General features: G+C 49.6%; 1 protein-coding gene across 7 annotated transcripts in view; it reads right to left on the bottom strand.

Annotated features, from left to right (window-relative positions):
• Positions 1-14,890, bottom strand: part of ulk4 (unc-51 like kinase 4) — a 63,476-nt gene that overhangs the window by 33,984 nt on the left and 14,602 nt on the right. For all 7 annotated transcript variants that reach the window (XM_072716718.1, XM_072716722.1, XM_072716717.1 and 4 more), the window contains exons 18-22: positions 11,069-11,176; positions 9,536-9,619; positions 5,548-5,709; positions 4,554-4,736; positions 3,408-3,535 (exon numbers count right to left, since the gene is read on the bottom strand). In XM_072716718.1, coding sequence (XP_072572819.1) covers positions 3,408-3,535; positions 4,554-4,736; positions 5,548-5,709; positions 9,536-9,619; positions 11,069-11,176 — 665 coding nt within the window. The remainder of the gene's footprint in view (positions 1-3,407; positions 3,536-4,553; positions 4,737-5,547; positions 5,710-9,535; positions 9,620-11,068; positions 11,177-14,890) is intronic.

Raw genomic sequence — 14,890 nt, 5'->3', positions numbered from 1 at the left:
TGCCGGTGGAGTGGAATGACGGCCGCCCTGTCAGCCCCCGCGGTGGGCCCCGCTGTCCGCGCCTGATTGATTTGTTCCAACAGAGCCGCTCCGATATAATGACTTGTCATGTTTGCCGCTTAGCGCCGGGCGGGACTCTGTGTCCTCGACGGTCACTTCTGACAGCACGGCAGCGGAGAGCCGAGCACGATCTGAAACCCGGAACCGCAGACACACGCCACGGAACCGTCGCTGCGTCTGCACCGTGGTTTCACTGGGCCGGGCGGCTGGACCACATCCACGGCAAATGAAGGAAGGACTGCGCGGAAAGAGGCGGATCACGTTTATTCTCCCGCTCGGCACGGCGGACCGAAGGCTTTCATCAGGGTATAATTGGAATGCTGCAGGAATTCCAGCAGCGCCCTAATGACAGGGATTGACAGGCTTGGCAGCTGGGATTTCAGCTTCCCATACTCTCACGGCTGCCAGGGAGGGAAGAAAAAAAAAAAAGACAGTGCTATAATTTCACAAGCGTTCGGCTGATCAGAGAAACTGCCCACTCAGCTCTGTGCTCTCATCCCCGCTACCGTTCATTTACCGCGGCCCCGCTGATGCGCTCAATCCAGCTGAGGCTGCAGTAACACCCCCTGGTTCAGAAACGGCAGGCAGAAATGAACCACCTTTTAAAATTACTGCTTTTTTCATGCTTATATTAACCGAGAGGAAGTTGGGAGGGGACTTGTCATTTCTTACCTTCATAATAATGCATAAATAAGCATTTGGCGACAACAAACACAGCCAGTGAATGTAATGCTTAGTGCCGCTATAGGCATGGAAACTGAAGCACTATTATTTAGTTATATGCACGTGTCTGAGAGACCACTGGACCTATAGCAGAATTAATACCATCCGTCCCCTCAGACTGCCACTCAGACACAATAAATCCACTTAAAGCCATCAGGAATGTAATGAAATCCGGCTGTTATGGCGCTAATGGTCTTTAAAACCTCACCCCTTAATCGAAACGCTTAGCGATTCATGACACAGTAAATCAAAAAAAAAAAGACATGAAAGGGAAAACACCAACCTCTCCATTCTTCACACCAAAGAATAAATCGCCATATTTTAGGCTGCTTATCTAATAAAGTCTTCCATAACCTTTAACTTCTTTCGGAGGACTTCTGATTTGAAAAGCAAGTACGCTCAGCCGAAAGCAGCCGCATTCACTGGGTGCCCTTCGAAAGCTGCATGTATAACAGAACCTGTCACACGGGCTGAATTATCCCAGTGAACAGGCCGTGTCAGCTGGTATTACTCAATTCATAACGGCCACTCAGGATAAGCCAGTTTCAGAAGAAGCGCTTTGAGGAAGGCGGACATGAAACAGACAGGATATCCGAGGGCCCAGACATAGCCTGATAACATGCGAAAATTACTGCTTTCCAGGCGGTGAGGAAAGCAGAGAAAATCGGCCACGTTTCCACGTGGCCCGGCTTGGGAACCGGCCAGCACTTGAGGGTTTATACTGGCCTGGAAGAGACCTTCACAGGATGCAGAATCCACAATGGCCACCATGGGGTTTCCTCCAAAAGAGATCTTGGAGGAGCCCTCCCTTCTCCAAGTGCAGCCATCACAGGCTGGGGGTGGGAGGGGGGGCAGCAGGCTGCAGGACAGGCACAGACCATGTGGGAATGGATAATCAAAGTTTCAAATTCCCAGGTTCCAGGGGAGGCCATATCAGCAGATTGGCAGACATGTAACCAGAACTCAAATTCGATTTCGACCAAGAATTCATGTTTAAGAAAAAGCCCCTTCTGTCTGTTCCAGTCAATGGCCCTTTTCCATTAAATATGGCATCTCTTATAGAGCTTAGACTGCCAGGCAGAGGCGGCCTGCCATTAGAGCTCCGACACAGCCTGAGCCAGCGTGCGCGAGGCTGGATCTAGTCATTACACAGACGGGAATTTCCAGTGCTAACCGGAATGCTGCCAGAACGTGTATCCGTGAAGCAGGTTAAAGAGCCCTTCCTGCAGACATTCCCAAGCACGCCTCCTCGCTCCGGCTGAGCACGCTCTCATTTTCAGAGTAACATGCACACACTTCCACAGGCATCACATGACCACAAACCATATGTATCAAGTCTACCGGGCATCTCCATACAGGGTCATTAAGAGCAGATTGAAATTTCAACAGGGTTGTATTTATAAACAACTAGCCAAGTTACCACAAAGGTTTACAGGCTCGTATTGACCAAGCCGGTCAAAGAACTCGTGAGGGGTTCTGTCTGTGTGATGAAGAGTCAATTAGTCAACCGATTTAGCTGAAGAACACAAAGCTGCATGCAGCTTTGGAAGAACAAATTTTGAAATGATAATTTATTTGCCTTTTGTATGAGTCTGAGTGCTGGGACATTGGGATGCATCTTTTCCTATATACTCCCTGGATGAGACACACACTTGGGGTGCAAGTGCAGGATCAACTAGCCTACGGCGCTTCTCCAGTCGGGGGCTAAGGGACACACAGTAGTCCCAGGCTTGGAGCCAGTGATGTTCCGTCACCCCCACCCCCCCAGTCATACATCCGAGATTCCCACCCTCGGGGAATTCATGGGGGTCGGCCCAGCCTCACTCTGACTGAAGCCCCTTCGAGATCATGGGTTTTCCCCTGCTATTATGATTGGGTGCCTTCAAGTCGAAGTCGACTCCTGTACAGCTGAAACTCTTCCAGAACCTTCCAGTCCAGGTATACAAGCTTCTCTAATGCATTTTCGCTGTTGCTTTAAAATATAACCACTGCCAAAATGGGCCACAGGCCTCTTGCTTCAAAGACCGACTTCAATCCCTTGGAACAAAGAGCGTCTGAATGAACTCATCGTCGTTAACAGAGCGACCCTGACACTAGCAGTATTGGGCACAGTGACAGACACGCTTGTTCATCCCATGTTCTCTGCAACATCCCTCGGGGTCCCTATGCCAAAGAGGGGCACGGGGGAAGAAACTTAAATCAACCTCGCCGAATCACCATTTTTTTCCTTTAATATTTGATTTAAGCCCGGGTGCTTACTGATTTCAAAAGGACTTCATTCCCTGTGATAATACTGGAGCAACTGCGAAAACTCAAAGTAAATTGGACTTCATTTATCTTTTTCCGCTGTAATCTATACAGAGTATTACAATGATCTATTACTCTTGCCATTAAGTCATTTGAGGAAACCCGTTTAATTATTCTTTTATTTACGAGATATAAACCATTAAGGTCATGGAGGACTCAATATATTCCAGTAGAGGACCCAATATATTCCCATACGGCCTCAGATAATTCAAATTACGCAGGGAATTCGAAAGCGCCGCGTTCCTCGGACCTGGCTGTGAATTCCCGGCCACGCTGGCATCCGGATAACAGGCCGCACGCCTGGCGGCAGATGGTACCTGGAGTTACAGCACAACAGCAGCATTTCCCGGTTGTGGAGCAGGACCTGCAGAAGCACCAGGAAGGCCTTCGCTCGGACTGCCGGGAAGGGGCTCTCCAGGCAGCGCGAGACCCGCAGCACCAGCTCCTGTGTGGGAAGGGATAGGGCAAGATCAGAGGCGAGAGTGGCCTGGGATCAGCCATCAGGCACGGGAACAGCGGCCTGCCCCAAGGAGAGCTACAGAGAGCAGCGACTCCGAATGCCCAGGCCCACGTTCTGGAAAACGATACGGGATCAACGTACCGCCGCGGAGTCATCCGGTCCTGTACTACATGCGACTAACCTTTATAATTCCAACTGATGAGCTAATTTTTTCAGCTGATTTCATGTCGATCCCGGATGTGTAAACGGGGACGGCATTTATTTAAGCATGACATTTCATATCTGACCAACTTCAAGGCCAGATCAGCAGAGGATGTCGTTTCCACATAACAGATAGTAACAGCAATAAAAATGCCGTATGAATGAGGCAGAGAGGATCTGTTAGGGTCTTACTGCCGTCTCCCTGCGATTATGTACTAGGTAACTGAAGTGCAGAAATATCATACCGACAGCCTGCCTTACTGAGCATACAGCACAAAACGGGTCTGATGTTTCTTAAACCATCACAGGCAATTTACCCCATGCATCAAGTCTATAAATTACATGTGAAGAAAACATATTTAGGAAGACATAGATAATAATGAAATTAGTGAGATGTATGAACTACTGATTAAAAACAGCCGGCCGTGAAGATTTCATCACTGGAAATATAGATAAAAGCAGGAGGGAACATTAAACGTATTCCCTCTGTATCAGAAAAAAAAAATTCTCCATTAGTGAGCATCAGAAGGAGATCTCTCTTTCCACCCTCTCTCCTTCCCTCACCTCCCTCCCTCTTTCACTCCCCTCTCCCTCCCCCTCCCTGTCTTACTCCCACCTACTCTCACACTCTCTCTCTTGTTCTGTGTAGCACCATCCAGAATTTCATTGGCTTTCCTGTAGCTCTATGCATATGAGATTTAGGCCTCATTATCTCACCGTGCTTATGAGAGGGGAACAGGCAGAGCCTCCCTGCCCAGAGCAGGCGGGCACTAGGACCCGGGGCAGGCCGCTCCGTACTCACCCTCTCCTGGACAAGCCTCTGCACGTTGACCCCGGACGACAGGAGGGCGGCAAAGAGGGTGAGCAGGTGCTGCTGGACGCGGCTGATGCTGCACGCCAGGCCGTCCAGCACGGTGGGCAGCCCCGCCTTGTCGATGACGCTCTGGAAGACGGCTGGGGAGTGGCGTGTCGCTCTGCAGAGGGCCTGGGGGGGAGAAAGGTCTTTAGAATGGCAGGATGTTCTGGGGAGAGGGGGCTTAGATGGAGTGTGAGAGAAAACACTGGGGGGGGGGGGGTACTGGGAACACTATACTCAAAGCCATAAGGGGGCGCTCAGGAGCACGAAACACTCCCCGCTCCTGGGGAGGCTGACCGACTGCCCCGGGGAGGGACGCTGCGGATTAATTACCCCCAGTTAGCCACTGATAGAACCTGTTAAATTGACATTATAACAGGTTTGTTAGCAGAGATCACTGTCCTTCAGCCTTGATTCACCAACAGTCCATTAGAAACTCTTGAGGAATTCTTTAGGAATTAGGAACAGCTAATTAATGACGAATTAAACATTTTATGATTTATATAGAAGAAAAAAAGATCTTTTTTTACCATTACTTGTATTTGTCAGCCAAAAGTTTCATTTAAAAACAATATAACACATAAACCAGGGCTTTAAGTAATGTCCCGAGTTTTACCTAGATGTCCTACACTTTGATTACCCAACAGGTAATGCTAATTAATTAAGAGCTCAGCAACCCCCCTGCCACCCAGCAGTATTAAAAACAGAGCCGTGAATGCCGTGTCTGAGTAGAACTTAAGGCCTGTCATGATAATTACATGACAGACTCATCACATGATATATGGACGTCGCTTCTATAATTTTTTCTGCCCTCATTATTGGCAAATAGTGTTTATATAAGAATGAATGCCCCCAACATTTTAGCCAATCACTCTGCTTCTGCCCCCTGTGTCGCAGGCGTGGCTCAGGGCTGATACATTCCGGGTCCCACAACGCTCACCGAGATGGCGGTCACTCTCAGGGGATCCACGCTGGAATGGGTGAAGAGGCACCAGAGCATCGGCCCGATGTCACCCGTGATGAAGGCCTTGGCGTGATGAGACTGCGTGCTGCACACCTTCTCCACCGTCTTCGCTGCTATGTGATTCACCACGAGCTCCTCCTACAGGAACCAGAAAACAACCAAAGAGGAACCATCAATGGGTTGCAGCTATAGGGTGTGTAGAAAGGGGGCAGTTCAACATCAAGTGCACATTAAAGGAAGAAATTCAGACAATTCATCACACGCTTTGTAATTCAGCAAAAAAATCCATCAGGGAGAATATATCAAGGTTTTAAAGTGGGGAACTTTAGAGTTTAGAGGTTTCATCATGTTACATCATAGGTGAGCTTTCCCTTTGAAAGATGACAGCAGCCTTCCCCGGGACAGGATGTCAGGCCGAGGTGGTTCTGATGGACGGCTAAACAGGCCAGTGATCCGGGCTGTTTTCCTTGGTGAACTTTCACCCCACAGCGTGCTGGAAATAGGAGCCTTCGCATGAGGCACACGGACAAACGACGCCGGCTCCCAGGCAAACAGGAAGCACATCGGCGGCCACTGCTGATGACAGGACTGGGAATTTCCAAAATGGAGGAGGGCTCACTAATATTTATAAAGGAAGCGCTACCTGATTGGCCTGAAATGATCATTTTCAAGATGTTTTTAGTAATTATTTTTGCAAGATACGTTAGCAATGGTCAAGACTCTGAGATAGCTATCTAGGTGGCTAAGTAAATATAATGTTAGCCTAGGTGAAAGCTGCTAATCAGGTAGCGCTTTGTTTGGGTATATTAAACAGCTGCCCTCAGAAACGCAATAGTCATGTTGCGCTCGGTAGGGTCCAGCCCGGACCCCCTGATTAGCGGTTAGCATTAGCACCACTGTTACACTGCACTTGCTTGGCGCCCCTGGTTAGCAGTTAGCATTAGAGTCAGGCAGCAGCAAGCCTGATTGAAACGGAAGACAAAAACAAATGGAGATGGAGGCAAAGCTGTCAAACTGAGGCTGAGAGCGGCTCTGAATGAGAAATGGGGAGACGCGGTGGCGGCACTACGTGAAGACCGGGGAAGGGAGCGGGAGAGGGGAGGGGCTCTAATTGATTCTGCGAGCAGCGGGACGGCTTGTTATGACATAGCGCGGTACGCAAAACAGGACAGCGGCCTAATTAGCACACAGGGGAGCGCTGGCTTTTAATTATACAGCAGCCAATACTCATTAACACCAACATCCCGAAAAAATCATAAATATGGGAACCTGCTGGCGGACAGACCGAAGTAATGAAATCAAGAGTAATAAAATCCGGCAAACCCCCCCCCCTGCCTAAGCCTCATTAAGCCTGTCCGTTCCAACGCCCGAATCTCGAGCAAATCCATTATTTCTCCGGTGCCTATTTTCACAAACGCTGGGGCCATTATTAAAACTGATTAACATCAAGAGAGGAATTGATTTGTTTCATTAGAGTCTCAGAAAGACGACAAAAAACAGACAGCTGAAGAAAGAGAGGTGAGCAGTGGATTTGGGGAGGGGGGCTGTAGGTGGAGCCTCGAGGGCTCGGCTTCGCGTCCCGTCCGCTTTGCACGAGAGACCCCGCTGCCCTCTCTAATTACCGCTTTTGAAGCATCGAAGCACCTGGACCAAGAGAAAGCACCATGCAAATGAGGAGCAGAGCAAGCCGACCCTTTCATCACCGACGTCCCGTTAAAAGAGCCAAATCAATCTGATCTGCATGTTGCGTGGAACCAACTTTGCTTTGATTCTGGAAAATCTTGTTTGGAGTACGGTTTTTAAAAGACAGTTTTCAAACATCTGATTTATGCAGTTGTGACTACATTATCATAGAGATACACGCACCCAGACCTTAGTGAGTGTGTATGTGTGTGTGTATTACATTGTGGGGTCAAATCTCCCCATAATGTAATAAAAACCTGTTATTTTGACCTTGTGGGGACCATTTTTTCAGTACCCACAAGGGAAAACTCAATTTTATAAAAATCTGTGACTGCAATCAAAAAACAGAGTAGTCTTGTATTTTGTTTGGTTACTTTTGGTTAAGATTAGGGCTGGGTAGGGGTTAATGTTGCCATAGTTGGGATTAGGTGTTTCCCATAGAAATGAATAGATGCTCATCACAAAGAGTGAATACAAACGAGTGTGTGTGTATATACATACGTATGTTGATAAAGGAGGTATTAGAAAACAAGTGGCATTGTGCATTGGGAACACCTCACCCCCTGGTTATGGTGTAATCACACTCCCTATCCAGGATCTGCGTTATCATCCCCAGAGAGAAAATGACACCAAGCTGCATTTTTCTGCAGATGTTATTGTAGAAGCAGTGGAAGTCATGATTTCAGTCATGATTCTCCCCCCACTTAGTCTCCCGGCAAGGCTGCTCGCAGAGACCCGCCTGCGCTTCGGCTGCGTACGTAAGTGAGGGAGGGTCAGGATCAGGGTCAGGGTCACGCACAGGCCCCCTAACAGCCCGCTCAGCTCCACCTTTCGAGTTCAGATCCTGCGACCCTGGGTTGGCCGTTAACATTCAGACAGAAGCGCGCGGGCTGGGCCAGCGTCAGTCGCCGGCGTCACTGAGGCGCGCTGCTCTGCCTGCATACCAATGAGCCGCCGTCGCTCGCCTGCTCACTCATGTGCTCGCTGATGAATGTTTAATGGTGTGTGGTGCAGTGACCGACAGCGCCAGGGTTGCCCCCCCAAGCGCCGGGGGGACGGGATCCCCACAAAACAGGAAGCGCACCTCTGTTTGCATTCTTCCTACAGTTCCAAAATGCCCAGAAGCCGCCTGTTTTGCCAAACTGCTTTACTGCACAGGACTGAGGAATTCTGCCCCATGCACGCCTGCAGGACTCTGCCCCATGCACGCCTCGGGGGGTGGGCTGCTCTTTTTGTTCAGGCCTTAATAACGAATCAGTGACGATGGTAATGATGCTGGAAAAGCAATGTGCCAATGGTAGCACAGTAAGATCCGGCTCTATCTGCTCCTTGAAGGCGGGGGCCCGGCTGCACCGTAGCCATCACATACTTCCTCGTTAATGAGCACATGAGTGACCGGCCCAGTTACCAGGGGGTACTCTCACAGCAGCGAGCACACAAAGCTGTGTTACCATTATCACCTTTAAGAATCAGTGTGCATCCAACCTGCCGGTATCTAATGGCAACCAGGTACCATTTCACTCACCAAAACAGAGTTAAAAGGTAAGTTGAATATTTAACCATATTTCCCATATCCTATGCAGACTGCTGAAGCAGTAGTTCTGCTAAATAATGAATAACAAAATAACCTCATTTTAGAGCGATAGCTACTGCTTTTGCAACCAAGATGGTCTGTCACAGAGCAGAGTGTGTTTAGAAGGATCACCCCGTTCTGCTCGACCTCACGCAGAGGTCGCTGGGGCAGCGTGACACCTTCCGGAAACATCACTGGCAACCCCGTGGGATTCCCTTCATACCAAGCAGAAGGCTGCCTTTCTATAATTCATGCCTGCCTCGCTCACAGAGGTTAGTGGTGGACCTATGCGGCTTGGTGACACTCTCTGGCTCGGCACCATAAGGCCGATCTGGAACGCACCGGGTCCCAGTGGCCCACTGGTGGGCCGCCATTTGGGCTCTCCTCCAATCACAGTAGCAGTTAGAGTGGCACCTCTCCCGTCTACCTCGTCCGCTCCTCGGTAATGAGGTAATTGGGGTTGGTTTCAAACCTGTGACTGATGGAGGATATGCAGACGAAGCCTCCACCCCCCCAGCCAGCAAACTGGGCGGCTGGGACTGTACTACAACAGGGCGGCTCTGCGCTGGGGGGGGGGGGGTGCGCGTGACAGTGCTGACAAGGCGCTTGCCCGACCGCCCACCATGTGCGCCTGCAGGGCACGCCAAGCCTTCATTTCACTACCCCCCCCAACCCCCCAACCCCCCCACCCCCAGGCGGGACCCTCACCCGTTCCTGAAGGCATCTCGTTATCACGGTGTAGGAAGCGGCAGTGACGGCCCATAATCCTCCTGGGGGCGCTTTCTTCTCCTCCTGCGGCAAGAGAGGAGAGAGCGGGGCTGCTTATTTACAGGTTAAATGGCAGAAAACGAGTCGTCATTATGGCAAAAGCTTCACAAATAAGCTTCCTAGCTGACGGAGACTTTTCCCAGAGTGACGGCTTTCGGAGTGCCGCTCGGGAAAGCATCCGCCCCGCCCCGGCCTGTTCTGGCATGGCCCCCGGCCCAGAGGCCTAAACGGCGTGTTTACCTCTGCATTCTTGAGGCTTCCATCTCCCTACGCATCAGCGGTGGTTAGCTGAGCCCCCCGTTGCTAATTCCCTCCCCTCAGTAGCAGCGATGTGCGTGCTTCATTCTCAGGGCAGAGCGCCCTTCAGTGTGAGTACGAAGGGCCTGACTTTCAGAGACACGCCGCGGCTTTGGAAGAGCACCTGTATAACTGCAGCTCACTCCTGCCAGCTACATCTTTATGCTGCAGCTACAGGTCTGTAAAACCCCATGGCCCTGTACTGGATAACCGCTGAGAAGATGGATGGATGGACAGGTTTTCTAGAAACCCCCACAGCCCTGAACTGGATAACCACTGAGAAGATGGATGGATGGATGGACGCAGAGATTTTTTAGAAACCTCCAAGGCACTATACTTAATAACAGATGAGAAGATGGATAGATTGCAGGGTGAATCTATCTTACAGCCAAAATAGGGTGGTGCCCACCAGTGCTACAATCCAAGGTAAATGTGGTTCATCAGGTTCACAAAGGTCAGGAGCAGGTAGGTCGGTCAGTAGGTATGTTTGTGATAGGTGAGTAAGAAGGTAACTTGGAGAGGTAGGCGAGTAGGCAGGAAGTTAGGCAGGCAGGTCATACTGAACTGGCTGATTGAAACAGAATCTTGGTCTGGGCTTTTACTCTCTGGACCTTGAACTGACCACCTCTGCAGCCAAGGTCCCTTATACACGATAGATCAGAAAAGTATTAGCAGACTGTGTCTGAAAGCTCGTTATAGCTAAACGATCTTTGAGGAAGTCAAGGTCAAGCTAGTGTAGGCCAATAAGACGCGGCCCCTGCTCTTCCTGCCAGCTGACAGACACCAACCAGAGCCACACTGCCAACACGGAAGACCTCTTCCTGCAAACTGCCCATTTTCCCTTGTCCTGATATCAAACCAAAATGACTTCAATGACATAATCTGACAGGTAGCACTTCCTGACATTTCTACAGCAGCAGATTACTGCTGATGGGAAGCAACTGGAACCCAGAGCCCACTGTCTCTGTCACATAGATTTTACAGTGAGGACTGTCAGCAATACAGAAGCAGCGAGAGAGCCAGCAGGTCATATTCTGGATGTTATCAAGCCTTACTTCAATTCAGGATGGACTCATTCTGGCACTCCCAACCTTGACAAATCCTCGCTGGCTGAACTGAATGGGAAAATCAGCTTTAAGGGCGATATATGCATGATGACAGCACAGAACAGCTTACCTGAGAGGCAATGAGGTACAAGAGCTCCCCCAGTGGTGGCAGCAGGCATTGCTTCAGCTTGCTGTTCCTGAAGTTGTCACGGAGGAGCTCGGTGTAAGTGCTCACAGCCTGTGGAGGATGGGAGGAGAGAAGGGCTTGTGAGGGGGGGGGGGCAGTTGGTGCCCTCACTAGGAGATCTTCTACTTCTCTGCTGAGCACTTTTTTTAAAAAATGCGAACGGCCACATCTCAGGCCACATCGAGAGTGAAACAGCTCACAGCAATGAAAAAGCTCACAGCAATGTATTTTCTGGCCTGTCTGTAGGGCACATCCACAGTATCTCTGCATAAAAAGAGCCGGTTTAATGATTTAAAACTGCTTAGTTATTATTTTACTCTGTACTAACATTCTACCCACCAAATCATTGCACTCACAGAGGAAAGGCCTAATCTTTTGCCAGCAGCAGACTGGACAGCTGGTGCATAAACACAGCTAGCTTGTTAAGCATTAAAACCATACAGTCTGAAGATTATGGAAATGATGTAAAGAGCGGCATACATATTTCATTATTATGTGCAAAGTCTAAAGTTATAGGATGCTGCAGCCGCCAGTGACCAGCCACAGAAGTGGCAAGGCTCAGAACCATTAGCGGTAAGATAACCTGAACGGTACCAGGGGAAAGGGTGCAGGTCAATGCATCAATATCACTGCTTCCAGCAGAAAGGTCTTCAAAGTAAAAGCCAAGTCCCCATCCAGTCAATATTCTCTAAAAAGCCAATGTAGCACTGGGAGGCAGCAGCGAAAGACTGATGCTGCTCATCAATCTGCCACATATGAGAAGCATGGTGCCGATCAGGAATGCAAATCAGTGCCTTGATAATAATATCGCATAAAGGAGCCGAGCAGGATTCCCGCACATGCACAATATAAACAGACTAAGGCTTTTACTATGAGACTTTTATTATGAAGCCCACTTGAGATTCTTTCCTTGACTCTCCCTTCTGACAGACAAGACGTGCTAAAATGAGATGGCCTTCAGACACACGGAGAATGAATGGCTGGTGATGCATCTCAGGACCTTCTCGAAATTCCACCTTTACGACACACGCCGCTCCCACACGCTGAATATCGACGACAAACTTTGACGTGCAGAAAAACCTTGGCATCGACGCGAGCAAGTCGACACGCACGCGCCGACATGCCGACAAGGGCCCTTGCTGCCAGGAGATGCACAGACACGCCAGAGTGCGCCCTCTGCAGGCCGGACAGGTCACTGTGTGTCACCCTCAGCATTCTTCACCTTTAACGTCTATGGGAAAGTGTGAGGTCATCGCTGGGTGTGCAGGACGAAGGTAGAAATGCTTAACGCCTTTGTGAGGGGGGTCAGAGATCAACCTACTGCTGTCACACATCTCACTGGGGGCGTCGCTCGGGGCTGTGAACGTCTATGGCTGCTCCACATGTCAGGTGGGTCGCTTTTGGGGATGCAGTAACGCTGGAGATGCTTATTATGATGCTGCCCAAACTAAACCTCACGGAGAAGCTGGTTACGTCCACACATGGGCCTGTACCTTCTAAGAGGCTGACAAAGGAGCAAACGCAGTCGAGAGATTTCCATGCTCAGACTTTTTTGGCTTGACAAACCTGTTTCAACTCAGGGGCCGCGGATTAGAAATTGTGGCTCTGTAAGGCAGTCAGCCATTTTCCAGCAGGAGCTTGCGCGAGCCGCTCAAAATAATATCATTCACAGTCACGGCCTGTTAGCATAGGGATGAACACTTGGAAAAGAAACTGTCTAATGAGCTTGAGCAGATGTAAAACGATCCTGTGCAGAATTGAACATAAAGCCACAAGGAGCAGAGGCGTATTCCTGCTGGTCCGATCAGGTTTATGCATTGTGGTGTTTATGCAAACGGGACAATAAAGCGATTCATTATTAATTAGCGGAAGACACGACAGTGGTGCTTCAGACACACGCCTTTAACACGACAGAGCCGCGAGGCAATCGGACGGACAGCTGTAGTGCGTTTATTCAGGAAAAGCTCATCAGCCATCCTGTTCGCCCCGAGCACTGTGGAGAAACTAATATAACAAACACTGGCCTGCTGCTGACCCCTGTGGCTCCATGTGCACCTTTCTGCCATGATGATGTCGACAGCATGTGACACAAACGGAGACGGCTGATTGGGGAGGAGCTGTGGGCAGGGCTAAGACTGTACCATGGGAAGAATTAGGGGGGCTCCTTTGATGATATGGAGTCCTGCAAATCTGGCTTTACTCCTGTATATATATTTTTATTACGATCGGTAAACCCTAACCTCCTACCTGTTACAAAGAAACCCTCTTGGCACTGATTCCTGTACCTTATTATTTATGCATTGCCAGTCAACTGACACTACTTCACTGTTTATACTTATACATTATTTATCATTATTGTTTACATACAACATTTAATGCACGGTGTATACAAACCCTTCCCAGCCCCCCCCTTTGCACTGTCCTGTGTTTTGCATTTTATGTATTGCTGTGGTCTTGGGGGAATAAGATCTTCTGTCACTATATACCTGCATATGGATGGGATGACTTGACTAACATGAACTTAAATTTGAATTTAGAAAATGGCGTGAGTTCTAGTTCCCAGGGCATCCCAATTACCTGCAAAGGTTTGAGATGCATGATGAAGAGGCAAGATTAGCTTTAAAGGGCAGTTTAAGGGGGGTCGCTGTTAATTAACTGGAATTGATGAAAAGAGAGTGGGTTTGATGAAGTGCTGGGGATCGATATCTGGCAGGGCCCGGCCCGGCCCGGCGGGCTCACCTCCATCACGGGACGTCGTGGGGACGGACACCGCCGGAACATCACAGAAATCACGAGCACTATGTGGCAGGGTCCATACTGCTCTGTTTGGTGATCAGACTTTAAAGAAGCTGGTTAACTTGGCAACTCCCTTGTCAAACAATAAAACCCGGGAATCAAACAACACTCACGGGTACTTCCTGGACCTGCAAAGCCTCTGGAATGCGGTAAAAAGCATACCCGCCCCCCCCCCCAAGAGGTTATGGCATCAGCACCACCATGTCATGCCAACAAGGCCACGCCGTGGGAACTTATGACAGCGAGCCATGTGTGTTTCATGGATCTAAAGACCTGGTGCATTGTGGGTAAGACATTTCCAGTTGTCAGAGAGACGCCATTTTTCAGGGAATGAAGATAAACAGAAAAGCCTTGAACACATAGGCTTGCCTATTGTCTACTAATAGGTGCTGTAAAACCCCCCGGCTGTGTTGGCCCAGCATTCACCACAATCCGGCCTGTCCAGCTCCATCCCATACAGATGCCCTTGAGGATAAGCTGTTACATTCCGGCATTTCCTCATGAAGACCCGGGACCCAAAACTATCCATCTTTCCTGTTCCACTTCCCGCTGCGAGGAGTGCTGAATACACTGAAACCAGAAAGGAAAGTCTCATCGTGGCTGTTTAGGCTGCTAAGCTACCATCCGCTAACTCAGGAGTTTTCAGCCAGGGGTTCCTCACCCCCTTGGAGGTCCATACCCTCCCCCACCTGAAACAAGACCTGAAACGCGCCTATATTATCATCTGCTTTATAGGGAATATCTTCACAGGTGAATGATGCTGCTTCTCCGTCCTTAGTCACTCATATATTGGCACACTGGTGGTAGGGCGATCCACTGCTCTCGTCTGACTTCATTTCAGGTTCCTGGTTTAAAAGGCTGAAAAGCACGGTAATAACTGAACCTCAAAGAGGCTCCTGTGCACCGCGGTAATGAAAGCAGGCAGCCCGGAAGATCCCCAGGGTCCGGCCGTCGGATAGGACTGACTGA

The sequence above is a fragment of the Paramormyrops kingsleyae genome, chromosome 9 (genome assembly GCF_048594095.1).
Source record: "Paramormyrops kingsleyae isolate MSU_618 chromosome 9, PKINGS_0.4, whole genome shotgun sequence".
NCBI classification, from domain to species: Eukaryota; Metazoa; Chordata; class Actinopteri; order Osteoglossiformes; family Mormyridae; genus Paramormyrops; species Paramormyrops kingsleyae.
Note: the sequence above shows the minus strand (reverse complement) of the source record. Positions and strands in the feature narration are given on the sequence as shown.